Raw genomic sequence first — 26,696 nt, 5'->3', positions numbered from 1 at the left:
ATTTAGGAAGTCTGGGGCCCTAGGCAAAGACAGGCAGGGGGCCTCTGAATGTAGAAGACAACACATAGAACAGACCCATTCTCCAGATAGAGAAATGTTAATAGAATAGACATCCATTATCTGTTCTAGGTTGTGTCCCTCTCTTCTTGTCCCTTTTCTTCTTGTTTTCCTCTCTATGTTTTGTACTCAGCTGACTTTTCATGCTGTCTCTAAAGGAATGAAAGATTTTTTCCAAGCACTAAGCTCACTTAGCTGATTGCTCCTTCCTGTGTTTCCAAAAAGGCCAAAGTAAATAACCCAGTCCTTCTTTTCACTGTAGACAAGCCATGATCTGCTTATCTGTTCTCCATTTTTCATTTGGATGAAATAATAGCTGCATGAATCATGACAGCAGACAAGATAGAGGAGAGCAGGAGGCGGGGTTACCAATCTACTCGCTCTGGAGAGCAGAGTTCGCTGCTTTTAGATGTTGTCTCCAAAGTCTCCAGAAAAAAGTCTCTAGATTTGGCGCTAGGAGCTTTTTAGAAATCAAAGTGCTAGAGGGGTCTGAAAAGTGGCTAAATATAGCGACTAAAGCGCTAAGTTGGCAACACTGCTCTTTGCATGGTTTGTTTTCAAATGGTTTGCTGCTGTCTGTTTGGACCTTTCTGAACATGTGCAGCAAATGGACTGATCCAATATGGTGGACACTGAAGGGGGGGGGGCTGAGACACACTTAATATTATCAGCGTTCTGATGGAATTTTAGAGAAAGGGTTTTGATCAAAAACATAATTAATGTGCACAAATAAGGAATAATTGTATTAACCATACATGGAAACAGAGTTTTATGGGGCCCCCAGGAACTTGGGGCCCTAGGCAGAAACCCTAATGGTACCCCCCACCCCCCACCCCGCTATTTATTGAGTTTAAAGGAAACAATAAACCAGTCACATCCGCTCTAAAATGTGCATAAAGAAATAATAGGTATAGACATAAAAAAATAATAAATAAATGAAAAACTATATAAATATAATTATTTAGCTAGGAGACAAATATCATATCATGAAAAAATAAATAAGTAAATATTTCCATGTAGTTAATGGAGGATATATATGGTGTTAGTTTTAAAGTTTATTAACGCTGAGATCTTTATGGAGATTAAACTCCTCCAGATGAGCAGCAGGTTATTTAGTGTGTTTAGTCACTCTATCCCCTCCCATCCGGCGCACCGTTCGCCTCGCGGGCTGACTGATGAGGCGCAGCCGCTCTTTGTTAGTATATAATGAAGGAGGCCTGTGATTGGTCAGTGGGGATACACGATTATCCAATCACAACGAAGCTTCTGGTTACCAGGAAGCACCGGACGCTGGAGAAATCCGTTTGATCAACAGCTTCTTCGCTCGGATTGTTTTATCTCTGTAGAACCGGGACTCCGGTGCTGCTGTCTCCTCCCACATAGCGCCGCTCACCGGTCAGTTAGCTTCTGTGGCTAACAGCAGGAAGTCCGGTTAGTGGGGAACCAACTGACCCGCCTTCCAGGTTCGGGATGAGCAGCGCGGTGCTGCAGGTCGGTACCGGGGTGTTTGTGATCGGGATCGTTTGGGTCGTAGCTCTGCTGTTATCGCTGGTCCTGCTGAGAGCCGCTGGGTCCGCTCGGTGAGTAATCCCAGCAAATTGCGGCTCCTTCAAAAGGCCCCCAATTTAATCTGGAAAATTACTGATTTATAATCCAGCATAAAGGAAATAAAGTTTAGTAATTGTAGTTTGTTGTTTAGGTAAACCTGCAGTGTTTAAATGAGTCAGAAGAAACTGGTCTCATTTTATTTATAATATTTTTAATCCATAAAATAAACTGACTGAGAGATTAAAGTAAGAATTCAATCCAGGTGGAATGACGTCATGCGGTCCACGTGTAATCCGGGGATGGGAATGATTATCATGCATTTAGAACAGAAAGGCTGAGCAGAGCTAAATCCTGTGCTGCACACAGCTGGTCAGCTGGCTGAAAGGATGCAGCAATCCGCTGTTAGACGTTCCACATAACCTCAAATATTCCCATGAGTCGCTGCTAACATCTCTGATTTAGTTCAAGCGGATCAACAACATGTTTGTCTTTCATTCAGTGGTGAAAACATCCATCAGTGGATGTTTCATATCAACCATGGCAGCTTGGTGGATAAATCTAACAACCAGTCTGATGAGACTGGATTGTTTCCTGGACACCTGGACTCCGTCTCAGAAGATGGGATTAACCAATCCTGAGTAGGGAGGAGTTACTCTGACTCAACCAACTCAGTCTGTGACTCAGAACAGATGGAAGCGATCAGCTGACTGGACTCTGAGCTCAATCAGCCCAGATTTCAGGATTACGTGAGCAGAGGAAGCCCTGATCAGTGGAGACCAGGAAACACGATTCACCATGGCGACGGGTGCAGAATTTAACTTTGCTCACAGATTATATTCTTAATCTGCATACAGAGCTGCCAACTCAGCATTTCAAACATGTTTGAAATTCAGTCGGCCATCGTAAGGTGGTCGTCCTCTCAGATGAATACCAAGAAGCATGGCGGGGGGCAATGAGTGAAATGGAGTTCTTTCTGTCAAACTGACAGACCGTAGTAGCCACGTTTGCTCAGCCATGTCTTTGTCCAAATACGTCGTCTCCTTTTCTTTTTAGGGCTTTCAGCACAAATAGCCAAGGCAGCACGTTTCACTCTAGTGAGCTTCATAGTCTAGTCTACTTCTATTGGTTTGGCTTCCGGATAGACGAGTCCGAGTAACGCCATCTCACTGGTTTTTAGACGTACAGTGTGAGCAGATGTTTTCAAGATGACTTGGATAATAGCGCGTTGTGACAAACACCAGATACAGCACTGGGACTTGATCAACAGCCGATACCGCACCGTGACGTCACTAACCAGTGGGTGGCAGTAGTGTTCTTTGACAAACATGGATGCCTCCAGTAAAGCACATTCACATGGAAATGACTCTGAATTAAAAACACTGATCATTTATTGAACAGGATGGAATCATTTCAGATTTAAAGAACTTTCAGAAGTTTGAATTCTGAATATGAGCGACTTTTCCGTTAACTGACCAATGAGAGCAGAGCGCTAACGGGTGTGTCCTCACCCACACAGCCAAAACATGGTTCTCCTCCATAAGGGTTAGATGCAGTGCATTCTGGGAGTTTTCTCCTGTCTCTGCCGCTCTGCCGGTCCTTCTCTAACCCTTAGCATCTCAGTGAGCAGCAGAACATGGCTGATAGTGAGAAGCTGAACAATCACCGCTTCCTGGATACCGACTGGTCCAGAGGCGGACGTGGTTGGAGAGCTGGAACCAGAACCGTACCGGGTTTTAGCCTGACATCTCTGGATGAGTCCGCTTTGGGTCTTTATTCCTCCAGGTTGGTGTTTATATCAAGCTAAGACTGAATAAAGGCTCATATTTTCATTTTAAAAGCCTCCAGACTAGGATTAGGATTATTCTGGAAGTGTTCCAGTTGTTCTCCTCATAAAAACCTCCCGTGGGTCCAGTCTGCTGCCGTTAGCTTGAGTTTATCCTGAGGAGCAGCTTATAGCGCCGCCATGCTGACGGAAACATGTTCTGATGTTCTGCAGGTTAGGAGTCGTCCTTGTTGTCCTCCTGGCGCTCGCCGTCACCTTGGTGCTGGTCTTCTTCCCTCGGAGCCCAGAGATCCCGCCTCCCTTCACAGAGACGGAGGTAAACAACCAGCAGTCGCCGTAGCAACACTGGCATAGCGTTCGAACCGTTGATTTAAGAAGCAGGTTGAAGATTTCTGCCTAATTAATGACCCTGGTTGTGTTCCTGGCTGATGGGACCATCAGCACCAGAACGGAACCAGAAAAAGAGGAAGGTGATTAGATCCGGTGTCTCTGCTCAGGGAGAACATTGGATCTCTGATCTGGTTCAGTATTTTCCTTCCTCTGCAGCCGTTCCTCAAATGATGGGTTGGTTTTCATGTCCTGATCCGACCTGAGAGCCTCATCAGGGTCTTAGCTGCAGACGCTCCTCTGTCCTTTAAATGAACGTTTCACCATCAGAGTCAGATTGAACCTCAATGCTGCTCAGATGGTGCAGATGTTTCTCATCAGGAAGGAGCTCAGACCCAACCTGCCTTCACAGTCAGCTCCTCCTCCTCACCCCCACAGGTGACGTCTGGCTTGGAGCTCCACCTTCACTCTTGAACGTTGGGTTGAGGTCCCACTGTAGTCCCTCTGAGGTCCCTCTGTAGTCCCTCTGAGGTCCCTCTGATGTCCCACTGTAGTCCCTCTGAGGTCCCACTGTAGTCCCTCTGAGGTCCCTCTGTAGTCCCTCTGAGGTCCCTCTGATGTCCCACTGTAGTCCCTCTGAGGTCCCACTGTAGTCCCTCTGATGTCCCACTGTAGTCCCTCTGAGGTCCCACTGTAGTCCCTCTGAGGTCCCACTGTAGTCCCTCTGATGTCCCACTGTAGTCCCACTGAGGTCCCTCTGTAGTCCCTCTGAGGTCCCTCTGATGTCCCACTGTAGTCCCTCTGAGGTCCCACTGTAGTCCCTCTGAGGTCCCTCTGTAGTCCCTCTGAGGTCCCTCTGATGTCCCACTGTAGTCCCTCTGAGGTCCCACTGTAGTCCCTCTGATGTCCCACTGTAGTCCCTCTGAGGTCCCACTGTAGTCCCTCTGAGGTCCCACTGTAGTCCCTCTGATGTCCCACTGTAGTCCCTCTGATGTCCCACTGTAGTCCCACTGAGGTCCCACTGTAGTCCCTCTGAGGTCCCACTGTAGTCCCTCTGAGGTCCCACTGTAGTCCCTCTGAGGTCCCTCTGTAGTCCCTCTGAGGTCCCACTGTAGTCCCTCTGAGGTCCCACTGTAGTCCCTCTGATGTCCCACTGTAGTCCCACTGAGGTCCCACTGTAGTCCCTCTGAGGTCCCACTGTAGTCCCTCTGAGGTCCCTCTGTAGTCCCTCTGAGGTCCCACGGTGGTCCCACTGTGGTCCCTCTGAGGTCCCTCTGAGGTCCCACTGTAGTCCCTCCGAGGTCCCTCTGTAGTCCCACGGTGGTCCCACTGTGGTCCCCCTGAGGTCCCCCTGAGGTCCCACTGTGGTCCCACTGATGTCCCTCTGAGATCCCACTGTGGTCCCACTGTGGTCCCTCTGAGGTCCCTCTGAGGTCCCACTGTTGTTCCTCTGAGGTCCCTCTGGGGTCCCTCTGAGGTCCCACTGAGGTCCCACTGTGGTCCCTCTGAGGTCCCACTGAGGTCCCACTGTGGTCCCTCTGGGGTCCCACTGTGGTCCCACTGAGGTCCCACTGTGGTCCCTCTGAGGTCCCTCTGAGATCCCACTGTGGTCCCTCTGAGGTCCCTCTGAGGTCCCACTGTTGTTCCTCTGATGTCCCTCTGGGGTCCCTCTGAGGTCCCACTGAGGTCCCACTGTGGTCCCTCTGAGGTCCCACTGAGGTCCCACTGTGGTCCCTCTGAGGTCCCACTGTTGTTCCTCTGATGTCCCTCTGGGGTCCCTCTGAGGTCCCACTGAGGTCCCACTGTGGTCCCTCTGAGGTCCCACTGAGGTCCCACTGTGGTCCCTCTGGGGTCCCACTGTGGTCCCACTGAGGTCCCACTGTGGTCCCTCTGAGGTCCCACTGTGGTCCCTCTGAGGTCCCACTGTGGTCCCACTGAGGTCCCACTGTGGTCCCTCTGAGGTCCCACTGTGGTCCCACTGATGTCCCTCTGAGGTCCCACTGTGGTCCCACTGTGGTCCCTCTGAGGTCCCACTGTGGTCTCTCTGGGGTCCCTCTGAGGTCCCACTGTGGTCCCCCTGAGGTCCCACTGTGGTCCCACTGATGTCCCTCTGAGGTCCCACTGTGGTCCCACTGTGGGCCCTCTGAGGTCCCACTGTGGTCTCTCTGGGGTCCCTCTGATGTCCCACTGTAGTCCCTCTGAGGTCCCACTGTAGTCCCTCTGAGGTCCCACTGTAGTCCCTCTGATGTCCCACTGTAGTCCCTCTGAGGTCCCTCTGTAGTCCCTCTGAGGTCCCTCTGATGTCCCACTGTAGTCCCTCTGAGGTCCCTCTGTAGTCCCTCTGAGGTCCCTCTGATGTCCCACTGTAGTCCCTCTGAGGTCCCACTGTAGTCCCTCTGATGTCCCACTGTAGTCCCTCTGAGGTCCCACTGTAGTCCCTCTGAGGTCCCACTGTAGTCCCTCTGATGTCCCACTGTAGTCCCACTGAGGTCCCACTGTAGTCCCTCTGAGGTCCCACTGTAGTCCCTCTGAGGTCCCACTGTAGTCCCTCTGAGGTCCCTCTGTAGTCCCTCTGAGGTCCCACTGTAGTCCCTCTGATGTCCCACTGTAGTCCCTCTGATGTCCCACTGTAGTCCCACTGAGGTCCCACTGTAGTCCCTCTGAGGTCCCACTGTAGTCCCTCTGAGGTCCCACTGTAGTCCCTCTGAGGTCCCTCTGTAGTCCCTCTGAGGTCCCACGGTGGTCCCACTGTGGTCCCTCTGAGGTCCCTCTGAGGTCCCACTGTAGTCCCTCCGAGGTCCCTCTGTAGTCCCACGGTGGTCCCACTGTGGTCCCCCTGAGGTCCCCCTGAGGTCCCACTGTGGTCCCACTGATGTCCCTCTGAGATCCCACTGTGGTCCCACTGTGGTCCCTCTGAGGTCCCTCTGAGATCCCACTGTGGTCCCTCTGAGGTCCCACTGTTGTTCCTCTGAGGTCCCTCTGGGGTCCCTCTGAGGTCCCACTGAGGTCCCACTGTGGTCCCTCTGAGGTCCCACTGAGGTCCCACTGTGGTCCCTCTGAGGTCCCACTGTGGTTCCTCTGAGGTCCCTCTGGGGTCCCACTGTGGTCCCACTGAGGTCCCACTGTGGTCCCTCTGTAGTCCCTCTGAGGTCCCTCTGATGTCCCACTGTAGTCCCTCTGAGGTCCCACTGTGGTCCCTCTGAGGTCCCTCTGTAGTCCCTCTGAGGTCCCTCTGAGGTCCCTCTGATGTCCCACTTTAGTCCCTCTGAGGTCCCACTGTAGTCCCTCTGATGTCCCACTGTAGTCCCTCTGAGGTCCCACTGTAGTCCCTCTGAGGTCCCACTGTAGTCCCTCTGATGTCCCACTGTAGTCCCAATGAGGTCCCACTGTAGTCCCTCTGAGGTCCCACTGTAGTCCCTCTGAGGTCCCTCTGATGTCCCACTGTAGTCCCTCTGAGGTCCCACTGTAGTCCCTCTGAGGTCCCTCTGTAGTCCCTCTGAGGTCCCTCTGAGGTCCCACTGTAGTCCCTCTGAGGTCCCTCTGTAGTCCCTCTGAGGTCCCTCTGAGGTCCCTCTGATGTCCCACTGTAGTCCCTCTGAGGTCCCACTGTAGTCCCTCTGAGGTCCCACTGTAGTCCCTCTGAGGTCCCACGGTGGTCCCACTGTGGTCCCTCTGAGGTCCCTCTGAGGTCCCACTGTAGTCCCTCTGAGGTCCCTCTGTAGTCCCACGGTGGTCCCACTGTGGTCCCCCTGAGGTCCCCCTGAGGTCCCACTGTGGTCCCACTGATGTCCCTCTGAGATCCCACTGTGGTCCCACTGTGGTCCCTCTGAGGTCCCTCTGAGATCCCACTGTGGTCCCTCTGAGGTCCCACTGTTGTTCCTCTGAGGTCCCTCTGGGGTCCCTCTGAGGTCCCACTGAGGTCCCACTGTGGTCCCTCTGAGATCCCACTGAGGTCCCACTGTGGTCCCTCTGAGGTCCCACCGTGGTTCCTCTGAGGTCCCTCTGGGGTCCCACTGAGGTCCCACTGTGGTCCCAATGTGGTCCCACTGAGGTCCCACTGTGGTCCCTCTGAGGTCTCTCTGGGGTCCCTCTGAGGTCCCACTGTGGTCCCCCTGAGGTCCCCCTGAGGTCCCACTGTGGTCCCACTGATGTCCCTCTGAGGTCCCACTGTGGTCCCACTGTGGGCCCTCTGAGGTCCCACTGTGGTCTCTCTGGGGTCCCTCTGAGGTCCCACTGTGGTCCCTCTGAGGTCTCTCTGAGGTCCCACTGTGGTCCCTCTGAGGTCCCACTGTGGTCTCTCTGGGGTCCCTCTGAGGTCCCACTGTGGTCACTCTGGGGTCCCTCTGAGGTCCCACTGTTGTTCCTCTGAGGTCCCACTGTTGTTCCTCTGAGGTCCCTCTGAGGTCCCACTGTGGTCCCTCTGAGGTCCCTCTGAGATCCCACTGAGGTCCCACTGTGGTCCCTCTGAGGTCCCACTGTGGTCCCTCTGAGGTCCCACTGTTGTTCCTCTGAGGTCCCTCTGGGGTCCCACTGTGGTCCCACTGAGGTCCCACTGTGGTCCCTCTGAGGTCCCACTGTGGTCCCTCTGAGGTCCCACTGTTGTTCCTCTGAGGTCCCACTGTGGTCCCTCTGTGGTCCCACTGTGGTCCCTCTGAGGTCCCACTGTGGTCCCTCTGAGGTCCCACTGTGGTCCCACTGAGGTCCCACTGTGGTCCCACTGTGGTCTCTCTGGGGTCCCTCTGAGGTCCCACTGTTGTTCCTCTGAGGTCCCACTGTTGTTCCTCTGAGGTCCCTCTGAGGTCCCACTGTGGTCCCTCTGAGGTCCCTCTGAGATCCCACTGTGGTCCCTCTGAGGTCCCACTGTTGTTCCTCTGAGGTCCCACTGTTGTTCCTCTGAGGTCCCTCTGAGGTCCCTCTGAGGTCCCTCTGAGAACCCACTGTGGTCCCTCTGAGGTCCCACTGTTGTTCCTCTGAGGTCCCTCTGGGGTCCCTCTGAGGTCCCACTGAGGTCCCACTGTGGTCCCTCTGAGGTCCCACTGTGGTCCCTCTGAGGTCCCACTGTTGTTCCTCTGAGGTCCCTCTGGGGTCCCACTGTGGTCCCACTGAGGTCCCACTGTGGTCCCTCTGAGGTCCCACTGTGGTCCCTCTGAGGTCCCACTGTGGTCCCACTGAGGTCCCACTGTGGTCCCACTGAGGTCCCACTGTGGTCCCTCTGAGGTCCCACTGTGGTCCCTCTGAGGTCCCACTGTGGTCCCTCTGAGGTCCCACTGTGGTCCCTCTGAGGTCCCTCTGGGGTCCCTCTGAGGTCCCACTGTGGTCCCTCTGAGGTCCCACTGTTGTTCCTCTGAGGTCCCTCTGGGGTCCCACTGTGGTCCCTCTGAGGTCCCACTGTGGTCCCACTGAGGTCCCACTGTGGTCCCACTGAGGTCCCACTGTGGTCCCTCTGAGGTCCCACTGTGGTCCCTCTGAGGTCCCACTGTGGTCCCACTGAGGTCCCACTGTGGTCCCACTGAGGTCCCACTGTGGTCCCTCTGAGGTCCCACTGTGGTCCCTCTGAGGTCCCTCTGGGGTCCCTCTGAGGTCCCACTGTGGTCCCTCTGAGGTCCCACTGTTGTTCCTCTGAGGTCCCTCTGGGGTCCCACTGTGGTCCCTCTGAGGTCCCACTGTGGTCCCTCTGAGGTCCCACTGTGGTCCCACTGAGGTCCCACTGTGGTCCCACTGAGGTCCCACTGTGGTCCCTCTGAGGTCCCACTGTGGTCCCTCTGAGGTCCCACTGTTGTTCCTCTGAGGTCCCTCTGAGGTCCCTCTGAGAACCCACTGTGGTCCCTCTGAGGTCCCTCTGAGGTCCCACTGTTGTTCCTCTGAGGTCCCTCTGGGGTCCCTCTGAGGTCCCACTGAGGTCCCACTGTGGTCCCTCTGAGGTCCCACTGTGGTCCCTCTGAGGTCCCACTGTTGTTCCTCTGAGGTCCCTCTGGGGTCCCACTGTGGTCCCACTGAGGTCCCACTGTGGTCCCTCTGAGGTCCCACTGTGGTCCCTCTGAGGTCCCACTGTGGTCCCTCTGAGGTCCCACTGTGGTCCCTCTGAGAACCCACTGTGGTCCCTCTGAGGTCCCTCTGAGGTCCCACTGTTGTTCCTCTGAGGTCCCTCTGGGGTCCCACTGTGGTCCCACTGAGGTCCCACTGTGGTCCCTCTGAGGTCCCACTGTGGTCCCTCTGAGGTCCCACTGTGGTCCCTCTGAGGTCCCTCTGGGGTCCCTCTGAGGTCCCACTGTGGTCCCTCTGAGGTCCCACTGTGGTCCCTCTGAGGTCCCACTGTTGTTCCTCTGAGGTCCCTCTGGGGTCCCACTGTGGTCCCTCTGAGGTCCCACTGTGGTCCCTCTGAGGTCCCACTGTGGTCCCACTGAGGTCCCACTGTGGTCCCACTGAGGTCCCACTGTGGTCCCTCTGAGGTCCCACTGTGGTCCCTCTGAGGTCCCACTGTGGTCCCTCTGAGGTCCCACTGTGGTGGTCTGAATGGTTCTGCTGCTGATGATCTCTGGCGTTCAGACATGATTAACATTCAGCAGCAGGACCCGAAGCAGACAGAGGCTGGTTTAACCTCCTGCTGTTAAACAACAGTGAAATATCACAGAACCAATTAGGCCAGTGTTAGACTGCACTCTGCAGTCTAACACCCCCCCCCCAAACACACACACAGTCAGCGCTGCATAAATGAAACATGGATCACACACTTCAGGGCTCCTGCGTGCTGCATAATTAGCAATTTAAACAGGGAGATGCGTTGAATGAACCCCCCCCCCCCCCCCCCCCCCATGCTTCTCAGTTTGTATCCCGGGGCTGGGGGTTGGTGATCGGGTGGGGCGGGCGGGGGGTGGGTGGTGTTGGCCGGCTAAAAACCTCCAGCTGGTGGGTCACCTTCCTCTTCATCATGGTACAGATTGGCGCCCTCAGCTGTTTGCATCCAGCAGGAGGTGAACTACAATGAATTCCTGATTTTATCAGGTCATTCTGATGTAATGAAAGGAGATCTTTGCCCTTTTAAATCAAAGCATATCAGTGTGACCTTTCTTCATTTGCAGTTTAAATAATGATCTAATTCTGGCTCCAAACCCTGATTTTAACTGGCAGATCATTTATCTGCTCAAGTTAAAGGTTAATATATGTTCAGTGGAAGAAGTTGTAGTTCTTTCTGACGTGCAGCGGTAGTGAACACATCGTTCACCACAGGAAGTCAGAACCTGAACCTGACCGCCCTCTGAGGTCCAGGATGACTGCTGCTCCTTTGCTACAGAGACATGATCAGGAAGCACAGAAAGCAGCTTCCATGTGTTCAAGGTCCTCTAGTGACATCTAGTGGCTGATGGAGGAAACACTGCAACAAAAACAGAATTCACTAAAAAACTTTTATTTTTCGTCCATTCATCTTTTCACCAATCCTCCATCCATCCATCCATCCATCCATCCATCCATCCATCCATCCATCCATCCATCCATCCATCCATCCATCCATCCATAGAAGGGTTGTGGAGTTGGAGCAGTCATTATTCCTTTCCTCCTTCTCTCTGCAGGTCGTGGACTCTTTGTTCATTGGCCGCTACGTTCTCCTGGCGGTGGTGAGCGTAGTGTTTCTGGCGGCGTTCTTCATGCTCCTGCCCTTTCACCTCCTGGAGCCGGTGCAGGCTAAGTTTTTAAGGAAGCTGATGCAATGATTGCATCATATTAATACAGGAAGTGATCAGTCTGATTGAAATCATCCTGATTTCTGAGCTGCGGCAGAAATCAGCAGAAGTAAATGGTCCACTGCAGACCCGAATGGACAGAAATACCTCAATGTCTTTTCTACCAAAATAAAACTTTATGGCATTTCTGTTTCAGCCTCATCCTTTACATGCTCCATTTCACACAAACATTACTGCCTTCTTAGTGTTTATTTTTCTCTACCTGGTGGTTTACCATTAATCTCCCATCAGATCAGCTTCAGTGTAAAATCCCCCCCTTCTCATTTATATCGTTACAGGAAACAAGAAAAAGAATAGATGGATATATTTACAAGGGGAAAAATAAGTATGGAAAACTCCACAGTTTTTCTCAGTAAACATATTTCTTGTGGGCAGAGATCCCCTACTGCTTTCTGCGTACCGTTACCCAATCGCCTAGCTGCTCAGGCACTGTAGGGTTCACTACGTGGGGCTGTCCCTGGTCTTGGTGGCTCTGGGCCTCAACAAGAAGGCCTACTCTAACTCCTGGATGTTCAACAGCCCCAAGCCAGGATTCTAGCTCTGACACCTTTGCCTCCAAACCTATAAAAATACTACATTTATTACAGAAACCTTCCTGCTATCATCGCAACCCCTCCCCCTTTACAGGGGAACAGAAGACCTCGCCTATTCAGCCAGACCGACAATTCCCTTTAGGTTTAAGTATTTCTGAATTCTCCTGAGTGGTGCCCGACTTTACAGGAGTTAATAAAGTGAATGTGATTGGTCGATTATCAAGGGGGCGGGATTGTTGTGGCGGAAGGTTTGCAAACAAGTTTGGTTGGGCCGGTTTGTGGGAAGCATCTTGCTAACCAGTTAGCAACTTAGTGCTAGCAGGTTCCCGATGGGAAATTCCATTGGGACCAAGTAGAACTAACTGGCCTGCAGAAGATAAAGAGAAAAAAAACTGATTTTAAGACAGGATTTTTTTTTTAAATAGAAACTTTTGGGAAAATATGGTCTAATAAAGAAAACATTTATATACATGTTTAAGCCAGAATGATTTGACATTTAAATTTGATTTCACTATGACTTTAACGACACCCTTTCAGAGACATAGACAGGTATGGGGCATTGCAGGCTAACAAAGAAGCCAAACGACCCCCATTCCAAAGGGGGGACCCGTTTGTTTCAATTTGAATGTTTTCTAAACTAAACAAGGCTTTGTTGGGCTGCTGGATAAAACCTGGAACTGAACGCTATTTCTGACATTTTGAATTGAAAAAGCTTCCTGGATGGAAGAGAAACGCCTTCAAACTTGGAAACAAAGTTCAGTGGTTTGGTTTTTTTAACGTTTTTAGAATACACTTATTACTCATCCCATTATCATTAAAGGAGGCAGAGGAATAACTGAACATCTAACACAGAGAGCAGGAATTGAAAATTCCTTTATTGTCCCACTATGGGGAAATTCTGGTGAGAGGAGAGGAAGAAGGGGGAAAAGAGTCAGGGGAGAGAGAGAAAGCAGGTCATCAAATCCAAGGAATAAACATGTATTTGTATTTCTCTCTGTATGTGTGTGGTCTAACCAAAGAGATAGATGTAAAATGCAATTAGGATAATTAAATACCTGCAACTATAACAGTAATAAACAGCTACAAATTACCCTGCTTATTATCCATATTAACAAAAAACAATATATCCACTAAACAGGAATCTGCTATATAGATAAATAAAGACCAATATTAGCTAACCTTTTAAGTCTACTGTAAGCTTGTATCAAACACTGACACTATTAAACTAATCAGAGCAGTCAGTAACATTGAAACGGTAATAAAGAAACCAAAAAAGTATATCTGAACTTATATGAACAGATATAAGTACTGATTCAACATTTGTCAGGCTACATATATCATGGAGTACAAGAAATAAGTAACAGCACTCTGTATCTTTATACATGGAAAAATGTGACTTAACCATGTTGAATTAAACTATATATAAACAAACAAATCTTCCTGAAAAGTATATATAAACAGGCCAGGGCAGCATCAAACTGACTTGGGGTCCATAAAACGCACAGAAAACTGGAAACAAGCTCTCTCTGAGAATGTTTTCATCAGCTCCGAGTAGTCTCGTCTGAGCTGCACCCCGCATTCACTGTCAAGACGCTGCTCATGGGATGAGGCGTTCAAGTGTTCCTTGGAAATCCTAGCACTCACTGATAGGCTTTCAGACAAGGCCGCCCCCAACTGCCCACTTGGCAGTTGAAAGTGTAGGAGAAAGTCTATTCAGTGATGCTAACCTCATCCTTGTCCTCAAGTGCTGGAAGGAGTATGAGTCTGGCAACTGTACGAACATAGGTACGATTCTTTACGTGGACACTAGCAGTATGAACACCTCCATCCGTTCCACGATGGGTCTGTGAAATCCGCCCTACAGGCCACAATTCTCAAGGGAGTTGAGGATCTACTATAAAGACGATGTCTCCCAACTGTAAGTGCCTTGCCATCTTTCCTCCACTTGCTGCGCTCTTGTAGCCCTGGCAAGTAATAGCTGATGAAAGATGACCAGAATCAATCAGCGATGACTTGACTGTGCCTCCAACGCCTTTTCCCAAGATCGCTAGGGTTATAGACTGCTTGAGGCCCATTAGGAGGAGATTTGGCGTGACTGGGTCAGGATCTGAAACATCTGAAGATAAGTAACCTAGGGGTTTAGCATTCATTCTACCTTCGAACTCCATTAGGATTGTTACCAACACCAGTTCAGGCACTCTCTGGTCTTTAAGAACAACACGAAGTGCAGTCTTCATAGATTTCACCTCCCTCTCCCATGTACCGCCAAAATGAGGTGCACTTGGAGGGTTGAATCTGAAGAATATCTGTTATGCAGCGAGATCTTCTCTCAATCAATGTTCCATTTCAGAGAATGCATCACGTAATTCCTGCTCTCCCCTGACAAAAGTGGTTCCATTGTCCATGAGGAGTTCAAATGGTTTACCACGTCGGGAAATTAATCTTCTGAGTGAAGGCAGGAATGCGTCTGTGTCGAGGCGCTCAAACAACTCCAGATGCACTGAGGGAGTTGTCATGCATTCATAAATGATGCTCCACCTTTTTTCAATGCAACAACCTATCTTCATCTGGTAAAGTCCAAAGCAATCAACTCCGGTTGAATAAAAGCGTGGCTTATAAAGTCATAGTCAAGCAGGTGGGTAATCAGCATTTTGGGAACATGTTTACCATCGTTGGCACTCCAGACATGAATGCTCTCTACCTCGCAGCCTGCCGCACACTCCGAGAAGGTCTGTTTCTACGTCATAGTCTGGTGACAGAGATGCAAGTCAACTGTCGGAAGAAGGAGCCTTTTCAGCTTTAAGAGCCTTTACTTCCTCAGCAAAACAGTCCTGTGGAGCCCTTTGTAATATCAGCTTCTCTGATTGTAAATAATCTTAAACTGCACAGGTTGATGTGGTATTGCCATCAGACGCCCCATGAAGGGAGCTAGCAGTATCATGAAGAAGCTGGTTCCAGCTAGAGATCTTACAGGGATCAGGAAGTTGTTGAGATGGGGTACTGGAAAGGCTGACTTTTTCAACTCTGTAGCATCTGGTCCCATCTCAGCTGAGACCATGATGGGCCATTCAGTCTCTAGCAGGTACAGAAAATGTGGACCTTTGCTCCAGCGATAATTTCTTTATCATCTCTTGCAGTGTGAGCCCACGTGTAATGTCATCAGCCGGATTATTCAGTGAGTCAACATACTGCCATTGATCAGCATTTGTGAGGTTCTGAATTTCTGCAACGCATGTCCCAATGAACACTTTGTAACAGCAGGATTCTCATTTTATCCTGTACAGCACGGTTGTGGAGTCTGACCAAAGGGTAATGTGATCAGGAGGTATCCCGAGCTCAGTCTCAATCATTCTTGCCAGCTGTGCACCTGTCAAAGCAGCACTGAGCTCAAGGCGTGGTATAGACAGCTGCTTACGGGGTACAACTCCCGAACACGAACGTGACATAGGCATATTGGCTGCATTGCATTGCATGTAAGCTACTGACCTGTGAGCATGCTCCGATGCATCACAGAATATCTGTATGCGACGGTTTGCCATATCAGTAATGACTGTTACTGGTACATAAGGACGAGGCAGCCTTAGCTGTTGCAGAATGGAAATCTCTTTAACCCAACTTAACAATTTCTCCAGTAGAATGGTAGGTTGGATTTCGTCATCCCAGCCAATACCAGACCTCCACATGTACTGGATCAGCACTTTACATCCGGTGGTGAATGTGACAATGTAACCCAAAGGGTCAAAAACTTTGGCAAGGCCTCTCGCAGGGTGGCGACTGAAGATTCAGCTCAGTTATGCTTGTAGCTTAGGGTGTCATTCAGACAATCCCAGCATGGTCCAAGTGTGGATATATATTTCACTGCTAGCTGAATGTGCTTCAGGAGGTAGGTGTGTGACTACTTTGGGTATGTTACTAGCCCACTGCCTGATCTCGAAGCCTCCCTTGGCCAGAAGTGCATGCAGTTTGTCAGTCGGCATCTTGGCATCCTCAGCTTTACTCACACAGTGGAGGCAGTTGTCCACATAGAACGAGCGCTCAATCACTTGCCGGAGTAGAGAGCCTGATGGATCATAGTACCTGACGTGCTGTTGTAAGGCATAGACTGCGCAACAAGGGCTGCACGTTGTTCCAAATGGTAACACTTCCCATTGGAAGATCCGTGGTTCAGATTTCCTATGCGTGTCCTGCCACAGAAATCTTAATAGTGGTTTATTACAGGGTAATAAATGAATTTGGTGGAACATTGATTTAATATCCCCACTGATTGCCATAGCATGAGAACGAAACCTCATCAGAACTCCAATCACAGTTGGACTGAGAGTTGGCCTGGGTAGTATTTGGTTATTTAGTGACAGGCAATTTAAGGAAAAGGAATAATTAAAGACTGCTCTGTCCTTCCCATTGTGGTGCACCATATGATGGGGGACATACCAAGACTCTGTAGACTTAGATTCCTCCTCTGCAGAGATCTCTGCCACATAACGTGAATGGATGAATATCTCAACCTACTTACAGTATGAGGCAGCTTGGATAGGGTTTTTGACTAACCTACGTCCAGTGCTGCTGAGGTTGTGCATCACTGTATTTTGAGATGCAGTGAGTGTAAGGACTGGTGTCCGGCGTAACAGTGGGGTAGCATATCTCTGAGCACCATCAACATATACACTTTTAGAGGCTGTCTGAACATAGGTACAATTCTTTACTTGGACACTAGCAGTACAAACGCGTCCGTCCGTTCCACGATGGGTCTGTAGATATATAAGGGCCGATCTCCAACATCTATAAACAAAGGTGTTGATGGCAGCAGCACAGCTGATATTTCTCTCCAGGATGGAGTCACAGCCAAACAGGAACAGACCAGATGAAGCTACTATGAGAAAAAGCACAGTGTGCTCTCTTCATCCTCTGACATGGGAGCTGGCTCGGAGCTCATCTGTCTGGCTGTGTGTTTCCTGGACGGGGCCGCCTGTGGAGCTGGTTGACAGTTGCCTTTTGTATCTATGCCTCTTTTTCTACGTCTTCTTCTGTCTCCTTGAACCCCAGTCGGCCTCAGCAGATGGCCGCTCACACTGATCCTGGTTCTGCTGGAGGTTTCTTCCTGTTCAAAGGGAGTTTTTCCTCTCCACTGTCGCTACAAGCATTCTTAGTGTGTGGGATTGCTAAAGAGTCAATGAGTCGATGCAATCAACTGGTTTTCCTTGGATAGAAAACTTTAATCAATTTCACTGGATGATCTGGTGAACGGTAAAGTGCCTCAAGATGACGTGATGTGAATTGGCGCTATAGAAATAAACTGAATTGAAATTGAAACTGAAATGAACAGCACCAGTCCGACTCCCCCATATAAGCTGTTATAATGGGAGGCAATCCTGATTTCAGAGGAGTGGAGGTTGATGGCCCCTCTCCTCTAGCAGCTCTAGTTCTATCATTGTTGTAAATTAATTACATATGTAAAGAGTGTGATATCTAACAACATTTACAAGTGCTTTCCCTTTTCTTTCTACTAAAGGGTGCAGTTGTGGACTTGAAATGGGCAGTAAATGTGTGGAAACATGCTAAGCTGATGAAGATTCTCAGTCATCCAGGTCAGAGTCATTCCAAAAGTTAAAAACAATCCACTGGACTTCGTTTCCAAGTTAGAAAACATTTTGCCTCCCAACCAGGAAGCTTTTTCAATTGAAAATGCCAGAATTGGCGTTTGGTTTGAAGCTTTATATAGTAGCCCAAAAACTTGATTTGGCTTAGAAACCATGTCAATTGAACCAGAAGAACGCGTCCGCCCCTTAGGAATGCGGAGTTGTTGGGTTCTTTGTTAGTCTGCAATACCTGATACTGATCTATACCTCTGAACGTTAGGGGGAATTGTTGGCCTGGCTAACCACTCAAGATGTCTTGGTCCCCTGCATGGCGATGAGGATTGAGATGATAGAAGGAATCAACTCTATCGCTGCATTGTAGGTTTTAGAAAGCTGAAACCTGAGTCCACCCCCTCTGTTTAAGGTTGGATTTTCTCTCTCTTAAATTCCTTCATGTCTTCTGTTTTCCAAGCCAAAACAATGTTTTGGGCTAAAGCTTCAAACTCAACACTAATTCTGACATTTTGAATTAAAATAGTTTCCTGGATGGGAAGAGAAACATCTTCAAACTTGGAAATAAAGTACTTTGGATTGTTTTTTTAACCTTTTTAGGGAGAAACATGATAAGGTTAATAAAGGATGATAATTGTTTTTTCACTAGCTAGTAAAGAGGATGTATCTGTCATAATGGGTCTAATGTGTCTTGCCCACATGCAGGAGCACTCACAGAGATTTGAAAAAAGTTAAACAGTTTATTGGAAGAAAAAGTAGTACAAAGACACAGAAAACTGTTCTTCAGCTTGGGGAGGTCCCAGTGATCTGTTGAACCAGAAGCGGAAGCTCTAGGAGGAGATCAGAGTGGTGAGTTCAAGGACTGTGTGAAAACAGGCCGATGTCTGAATTTAAGGTTTGACTTGGACTCACTGTTGTGGTTTGGGGAGGTTCCAGAGTTCCTGTTTGTGGAGGCTTGCTCTGTAGAAGGTGTTTTCCGCTGGAGGGCGGACAGGCAGACTATGGTGGTCCTGAGGATCTGCAGAGCAGACCGTCACTATGTTCCTGAGGTGAACGGCATTCGCATAAGGAGATCTGTCTCCTTTTCTCAGCATGACAAGAGAGTCCCTTCCAAGACTAGAAGGACCTGGCTTATCCAGTGGATCCATAGATATCCTGCCGAAGAATCAAAAGACAAACTTGGTTAGTGTTTGAGAGCTCAGATGAAACAGGACCTCAAAGTATGACTCAGCAAAACTCTGAGGGGCTAGAGTACCCAATACTGGCAAATACTCTGGCGAGGAAGTTAAGAGAGTCTGCTGCTTAAATACTCCACAGGAAGTGATGACCAAATAGGCTGCAGGTGTGAGAGGCGAGAAGAACATGAAGCACTCCAGACCAGCAGAGAACAATGGCACCATCTGGTGGATGCACGGAGGAACTGAAAAAGAAAAAAATAACCCCCACAAACTGGAATCCTAACGATATCAGCCTTTCCAATGAGGAGTTGGTGCTTGTTAGGTTTATTCAATGATGATTATAAAGTTAATGTGTGTACATATGAAACATTGGAGAAATTAGATGCTTCACTCTGTTTACTGCAAACTGTCATGCAACGGTGGTGGAAAATTACTGATGTTTCTGCAAGGCTAATCACAGTTATCAGAAGACCACTCTGTTCTGTGAGTCAATCAGAGGAGCATTTTGTCCTATGACCTGATCAATTGCCTTGTCAAAAGAACACTCTATTTTGTAACCCACCCCATGTGTTATGATCTGCTAATAAAAAGGCTTCTGCAGAGGAAGCCGTCAGAGAGTAGTGAGCTGAATATAACTCTCTCCTTCTGCAGAAGTTGTTAAAAATCCCCCTTCTGTGTAGACTCAGTTCCTCTTTTACGAACCTACATTTTTGAACCCAACAGTGGTCACAGGTTGGATGAAAGTTTTATGTGAAGGAAAAGCCAATGCAATTGAAAATGCACATTTAATTGGTGTCATACATAGGGTGACCATATTTTCATTTGGGAAAACCAGGACACCTTGGAGGGGGAATTGTCTCATCATCGGGATTTGCTCCGTGATCAGAGGAAATGTTACTTGGCGCAGAACAGTTGTGAAAATTTGAAGTTCAGTTTAATATAATAATACAACTCTGTGAATAGTTCCGTCTGAAATGAATGAAAATAGTTGTTTTAATGGTTATTGAGTCAGATATTTGGCGGTAATGTTTGGTTTATCTAAAGGTTTTAATCTGTTACTGTGTAAATGGGTTTTGGCTGTAATTTAAGGACAGATTCTAATATATCTGCAGGGTGGGGACTATAAATCTGATAGGATTTTAATTTTTTTATTGTTGTTTTGCACAATATGCTTAACTACGTATTTTTTGTTGTTGAATATTAGAGATTTTGCAGATATATTTTGTAGATACATTGTTTAGATTTACTTATATATTTCTAACCCTTTTATAGAATAGAATAGAAAATCCCTTTATTGTCCCACAAAGGGCAAATTTACAGCAGCAAAAAGATTATTGAAAATGGTCACACAAATGAGGACCTTAGAGAAATGTATTAGAATAACATAATAGGGAAGAGTTAAAATATAAAAAATTAAATTCTGTAAAGTGTATGCAGCTATGGACATTTTTACAATAATGGATATTTGAAAAAAGCAGAAACATCAGAGATGTGCAGAATGACAGCAGCAGGTTATTTAACTGAATAAGGTTTCTATCATTACATTGGATTTTATTTGTTCCTGCTCCCGGTGGTTGGAACCTTTATTCCACTCTGGATTCTTGTGAGTGTAGTCTTTGTTCACTTTAACTTTTTAAAAAATAAATAAATAAACAAACAGTTTTGAAAACCTCGGTATTCATTCTTTTCCTGCTTTGTGTGTCAACTTTCACGGTTGCTAAGCAACAGAGCATACGGCGGTAAAACCCGCCGAAGGGAGGACCTGTTCGAATTTACAGACAGAACTCTTCTGGCCTCCTTATTTTCAAGGACTTCGAAGGATCCAGTCTAGGTAAACCGCGTCCTTGGAGGATGCAGCCCAGGTTTGGAACAGAGCCTCTGATTAAGAGCAGGGCTGCCCGCACTGACGCGGCTCAGGGATTACGTCACACGGAGCGTCGTGCGCAGTGAAATCAGGACATTTCCTCACTTTCTAAAAAAAACCCGGGACGCCCGGGACAGGACGTGAAATACGGATATGTCCCGGGAAATACGGACGTTTGGTCACCCTAGTCATACACAGTAATTCTTTTCAAGGGATCTTCCTTCCCACACACTGAGACGGTTCTGCACAAACGAATTAAAGGCTACAGGTTGGTGTATACTCAGCTACTAAGAATGATAACTTTTGAACACACCCATGATCAATTCCAAACCATAAATTTTCTGGCATATTAGCTTGCTTACTAGGCTAGCATGCTACAGTTAAGACATACTACGATATAGACATTCTACCTATAATTGCGAATTGAAAACAACGAAAGACATATGTTAAATGTTCAGTGTTCAGTGCAAAAGACTTTTGAAGGTCCCTTTTTCAAGCGATTCTGTTTTTGCCGTTCTTGCAGAAAAGTCTTCTGTCGCATCACTCTCCCATACAGCTTCTCCTGGTGCAAAGTGTGCTGAATTGTTGAGCGATGCACAGTGACACCATCTGCAGCAGGATGATGCTGCAGTTCTTTGGAGGTGTTCTGTGGATTGGAGGTGGTCTGTGGGCAGTGACGTGCGGTGAGGTTCATAGCTGGTGAGGCACTGACGTCATCAGAATCAGATTTGCAAATAGATGCATAGATTGACAGCAGTTTACAGGTTATGTTTCACTTCTGCATCCTTACACATACAAACTGTAGCTCACAAAACACACATTTCCTTAAAAAACAAAACAAAATAAATGTTATTACTGTCTTACCTTTACTTATAAATGAATAGAAGTCCTCCTTATCTTCCTTCAGTTTTAAAAGTCTCTCTGTCTCAATGGAGATCACTGCCAGGGAAGAAAGCCTTCCTTGATCCGTCCTGTTCCTGCCTTATGTTTTCAGTCTCTTGAGCACCCCCTGCCATGAGGCAAGAGAACTGCCTGCCTCACCTCGAACTTGTTCTCTGCCGTTTATAATCGCTCATTACACGAAACACGTTACACAAACACAGTTGGTGACAAAAAGCTCTGTACATTATATACATAAGCCAAATTATTAGAAATAAGTTCACATATTACATTTGTTTAAACTATTTTATTGACGCCGTACAGCAACATGCTCTCTCCGCTTTGCAGCCAGCGCAGAGCCAGGGGTTGCGCAATCCAAGGTGAGGCAGAGCTCGCTGCTGCCTCACCGGCATCGCTTCCAAGCATTTGAATGGGAAAATAAGAAAATTCAGCGATTTTGAACAAATAAAAATCGAAATTGGTGAAGCTACATGAAAAATGAATATTTTTTAGTACAAACCACCGGATGAATATAACAATTTAAATTACTTTATGATTATATATTTTCTTTCTTTCCATGATGGCTGGTGAGGCACTGCCTCACCTGCCTCCCCTGACCGCACGTCACTGTCTGTGGGTTGTCCTTGATCATTCTCACCATTCTTCTTCTCTACTTTTGATTTTTTTTTGCCAATGCCACTCAAACAGAAGAACAACTTGCAATTGTTAACCTTAAATACATTTTGTTATTATTGAATCAACCTGGTTATGAAGTTCAAATCTTAATGAAGTTATCAAACCAATTTTGTGTTTCAGTAAGTAAGTAAAAAAAGAAGTTTAGGGCATTTAAAGCAATAAAATGATTAGGGTACGAAAATCTTTGCACCTGTCAAGTTTTTTTTTTATTGCATATTGCACATTTTCTGTTTTTCCAATAAACCTCTCTCTCTCTATATATATATATATATATATATATATATATATATATATATATATATATATATATATATATATATATATATATATAGCGGCAATTCACATCACATGTCATCTAAAGGCACTTTACAGTTCACCAGATCATCCAGTCAAATTGATTCAAACTTTTCTAAGGACACCAGTTGATTGGATCGATTCATTGACTCAATCCCTCACGCATGCTTGTAGCGACAGTGGAGAGGAAAAAGTTTCTCCCTTTTAACAGGAAGAAACCACCAGCAGAACCAGGCTCAGTGTGAGCGGCCATCTGCTGAGGCCAGCTGGGGTTCAAGGAGACAGAAGCAGAGATACAAAAAGCAGCTGTAAAAGGCGGCCCCTTCCAGGAAACGCACAGCCAGGCAGACGAGCTCCGAGCCAGCTCCCATGTCAGAGGATGAAGAGAGCACATCCATTTAGTCACAGTCAGGGAAACAGGACTACACTGGAAAACAGGCCGATCTTCATCATCTCTAAACAAGGGTGTTGATGGCAGCAGCACAGCTGATATTTCTCTCCAGGATGGAGTCACAGCCAAACAGGAACAGACCAGATGAAGCTACTATGAGAAAAAGCAGAGAGAGCAGAACGTTAGAGATTGAACTAACAGATTCTGCAGGGTGGGAGAATAGAGATAGAATGAAGCAGAATGATGAAAAAGGGGTCCCTATGTCCTCCAGCAGTCTAAGCCTATAGCAGCATAACTATAGAGATAGCTCAGGATAACCTGAGCCACCCTAACTAGAAGCTTTATCAAAAAGGAAAGTTTTAAGCCTAGCCTTAAAAGTAGACAGGGTGTCTGCCTCACGGACTAAAACTGGTAGTTGGTTCCACAGGAGAGGAGCCTGAGAACTAAAAGATCTGCCTCCCATTCTACTTTTAGACATTCTAGGAACCACTAGTAAACCTGCAGATTGAGAGCGAAGTGCTCTGTTAGGAACATAAGGAACAATCAGATCTCTGATATCAGATGGAGCTTGGCCATTTAAGGCTTTATATGTGAGAAGGAGGATTTTAAATTCTATTCTGGATTTAACAGGAAGCCAATGAAGAGAAGCCAGGATAGGAGAGATATGATCTCTCTTTTTCATTTTCATTAGAACTCTGGCTGCAGCATTTTGGATCAGCTGAAGGCTTTTAACTACAGTTTGTGGACTTCCTGATAGTAAAGAATTACAATAGTCCAGCCTAGAAGTAACAAATGCATGGACTAGTTTCTCAGCATCACCCCTGGACAGGAGATTTCTAATTTTTGCAATATTCCTCAGATGAAAGAAGGAAATTCTACAAACCTCTTTGTCCTGGGATTTAAATGACAGGTCCTGATCAAAAATAACACCAAGATTTTTTACTTTATTATCTGAAATCAGTTTAATCCCATCCAAATGAAGTGACTGGCTAATCAGCTTATTTTTCAGAGACTCTGGTCCAAAGACTATAACTTCTGTTTTGTCTGCATTCAGGAGCAGAAAGTTAAGAGTCATCCAGGTTTTTATGTCTTCAGACATGCCTGTAATCTATGTAATGGGTTAGCTTCATCTGGATTATAGACAGATATAGCTGGGTATCATCAGCATAACAGTGGAAATTAATACCATGCTGTCTAATAACTCTACCAATTGGGAGCATGTATAAAGTAAAGAGAATTGGTCCTAGCACTGATCCCTGTGGTACTCCACAGGTAACCTTTGAGCGTGTTGAAGATCTATCATTAACATGAACAAACTGAATTCGATCAGATAGATCAGATTTAAACCAGTCTAGTGCTGTTCCTTTAATTCCAACAAAATATTCAAGTCTTTCTAAAAGAATATTATGATCAACTGTATCAAATGCAGCACTAAGATCCAACAGGACGAGCACAGATACAAGTCCATTATCTGAGGCCATGAGAATATCATTAGTGACTTTCACCAGAGCTGTTTCAGTGCTATGATGAGCTCTAAAGCCAGATAGATTAAGAGGAAGAAGATTAATCACATCTAAAATGAAGGAGGAGATCAAACGGAATACCTCCTTAAATAACCTGGTTGGAACTGGATCTAACATCCAAGTTGAAGGCTTAGATGAAGACAATAGTTTTACTAACTCAGAAAGTTCAACTGGATCAAAGCAGTCTAAACCCGGTTTAGATTCCATGACTACCTCAGATGCTGCCTCACCCTCCAGAGACAAACTAATGGCAGATAGAGGAGTGCTAATTATCTTATTTTTAATAAGATCAATCATATTTATAAAGAATCCCATAAAATCATTACTGCTAAGAGCAGGTGGAATGGACAGTTCAACAGAGCTATGGCTCTGGGTGAGTTTGGCAACTGGATTAAAAAGATTTCTAGGATTATTCTTATTCTTCTCTATTAATGAGGAAACATATGCTGCTCTTGCTTTACAAAAGGTCCTCTTATACAGCAGTAAACTATTTTTTCAGACTAGGTAGGATTCTCTCCAATTTCCTAGCATTTTTCTTCAAAGTGCGCATTTCTGCATTAAACTGTCAGGAATCCAGTTTGTGTGATTTGTTTGTGTTTGTCTCTCCCCACCTGAAAACATCATCAGTGCAGTCAGTTCATCCAGATTACCATCCTGCCTTCAAATTTTATTTCTGCCGGAGCTGACAGCAGTGCGCTGTCACTGGGATTCCCATTCCACAGCAGCCTATTACCCGGTCGCCTCTTGGCGGTTCGTGGCAAAATGGAAGCCATTTTTCATGTCGCAATCCAAACTGCAGGCACCAGGACAATAAAAGCGAAGATGTTTTGCCAGCAGATTTCAGCATTTTAAGTTAATTTAGGCATTAATAAACTGTTTCAGAGGAGTGATTATAGCGCTCTGCATTAGCAGGGCTGCCTGTCTCCCTGCCAGCTTCCAGATCAGCGATGCGCTGCTCCTGCTGCTCTAGACGCTCTGCAGATGGCATGCGCACTCGTGTGTTTTGAAGGCGTGGTTTCGAGGGGTTTTCTGCATGGCTGTGTATGTTCAAAAATATAGTGTGCTGGAACCGTTTTTCCAAGATCCCTGAAAATGAGAACATCATCGCTGTTCGATGCCTATAGCGCACGGATTGTTTACATTCCGACTAACTAGGGAGTACCAATATGGCGGCTGGTGACTTCACAGCATAGTGGGCTACCAACGTGCAATCCAGTGAATAAATACAGATCACTCTGAATCCTCCATCTTAGCCAGCTTCCCAATAAACAAGTGATTCCAGAGAGTAACACGGTTCTGCTGTAAACAGCCTGAATTACACGGACCCCTCCCACCCCACCCCCCGCTGTAGCATTACGGTGTGAAACGGGAGGAGACGTGGAGCAGAATCCCAACCAGGATAAAGAAAGAGAATCTAATGAATCAAAACCAATCCTATTAGTTCCGGCCCACATCTCCATACACTGTTTCTCTGCTTTTTTTTAAACAATCCACTGATTTCACAGCAGCTTGGGAACCGGGAATGGGGGCGGACTCACCAGGGTGGGATAGAGCGTCTGAAATGATTGGACCTGAAGGGATTTGTTGCCTCTGATTGACCACATGAAGACCTCAAACATGATCTAAGATGCTGCAGACAGAGACAGTGGAAGAAGCTCAACAAGGACCGATCCTGTCTCCACTTTTGCTTTTTTTATTTTTTTTTGCATGAACAATAACATTAACATCGGAAACGGTGAATTCAGCCAATTAAATTTAAAGCAGCAACGCTCCAGCAGGCTCCGGCCTCTACTTGTCAAAAACTACTCAGTTTACCAGCGTTTTTCTCCAGCTCTTGTGTTCTTCAATGTTCTGATTTCTCTGCTCCTCTGTCTCTTTCTGGTCCCTTATTTTAGCCTCAGAGAGTGAAAGTGTCTCCCAGTAGTGGGAAAATCAGCAGAACAAAGCAGGTGGGGGTCCGAGAATCATTTGGAAGAGGAAGATGCAGTCTTTGTGGCACAGCCAGCTGGATGTATAAAGTGGGGGTGGGGGTCCTGGTAAAAGAAGGAGCCAAAGAGGTGTAAACAACAAGCTGAGGGTGTCTCATGTTGGGACCACAGAGGGGAAGGCTTCCTTTCCCACTGGGCCAGATCCGGCATTCAGGCGCATTCAAGCAGAACGCCTGGCTCCCAGTTCACATCTTCAGGCCTCTCAGCCTCTGTTTGGGTTGTAGTGACCGTCACCGCCCAGCGAAAACCAAGAAAATCCATTAGTGATTTCAGGCTAAATGTGCATCTTATTCCTAGAGACTGTGTTT

The 26,696-nt window shown here is 47.3% G+C and overlaps 1 protein-coding gene and 1 long non-coding RNA gene across 3 annotated transcripts; one reads left to right on the top strand and one right to left on the bottom strand.

The window, feature by feature from the left end:
* The first annotated feature begins 1,297 nt into the window (after window positions 1-1,297).
* Window positions 1,298-11,424, top strand: tmem218 (transmembrane protein 218). Its single transcript, XM_038297821.1, has 3 exons — window positions 1,298-1,637; window positions 3,602-3,704; window positions 11,284-11,424. The coding sequence occupies exons 1-3, from the start codon at window positions 1,528-1,530 to the stop codon at window positions 11,422-11,424; spliced, it is 354 nt and encodes a 117-aa protein (XP_038153749.1). The 5' UTR covers window positions 1,298-1,527.
* A 6,757-nt stretch (window positions 11,425-18,181) lies between these two features.
* On the bottom strand, window positions 18,182-26,636 carry LOC119791637. 2 transcript variants are annotated; one of them, XR_005281883.1, is made up of 3 exons: window positions 26,216-26,636; window positions 18,488-18,730; window positions 18,182-18,405 (listed from the first exon to the last, which is right to left on the bottom strand). It is a non-coding gene; the product is annotated as an uncharacterized LOC119791637 (long non-coding RNA). The 2 variants fall into 2 exon arrangements; XR_005281882.1 differs by lacking the exon at window positions 26,216-26,636 and adding an exon at window positions 18,831-19,552.
* Window positions 26,637-26,696: the final 60 nt, after the last annotated feature.

The sequence above is a fragment of the Cyprinodon tularosa genome, unplaced genomic scaffold (assembly GCF_016077235.1).
Source record: "Cyprinodon tularosa strain WSP-4 unplaced genomic scaffold, ASM1607723v1 ctg399, whole genome shotgun sequence".
Classification (NCBI taxonomy): Eukaryota; Metazoa; Chordata; class Actinopteri; order Cyprinodontiformes; family Cyprinodontidae; genus Cyprinodon; species Cyprinodon tularosa.
This window is presented reverse-complemented; position numbering and strand designations above follow the sequence as displayed.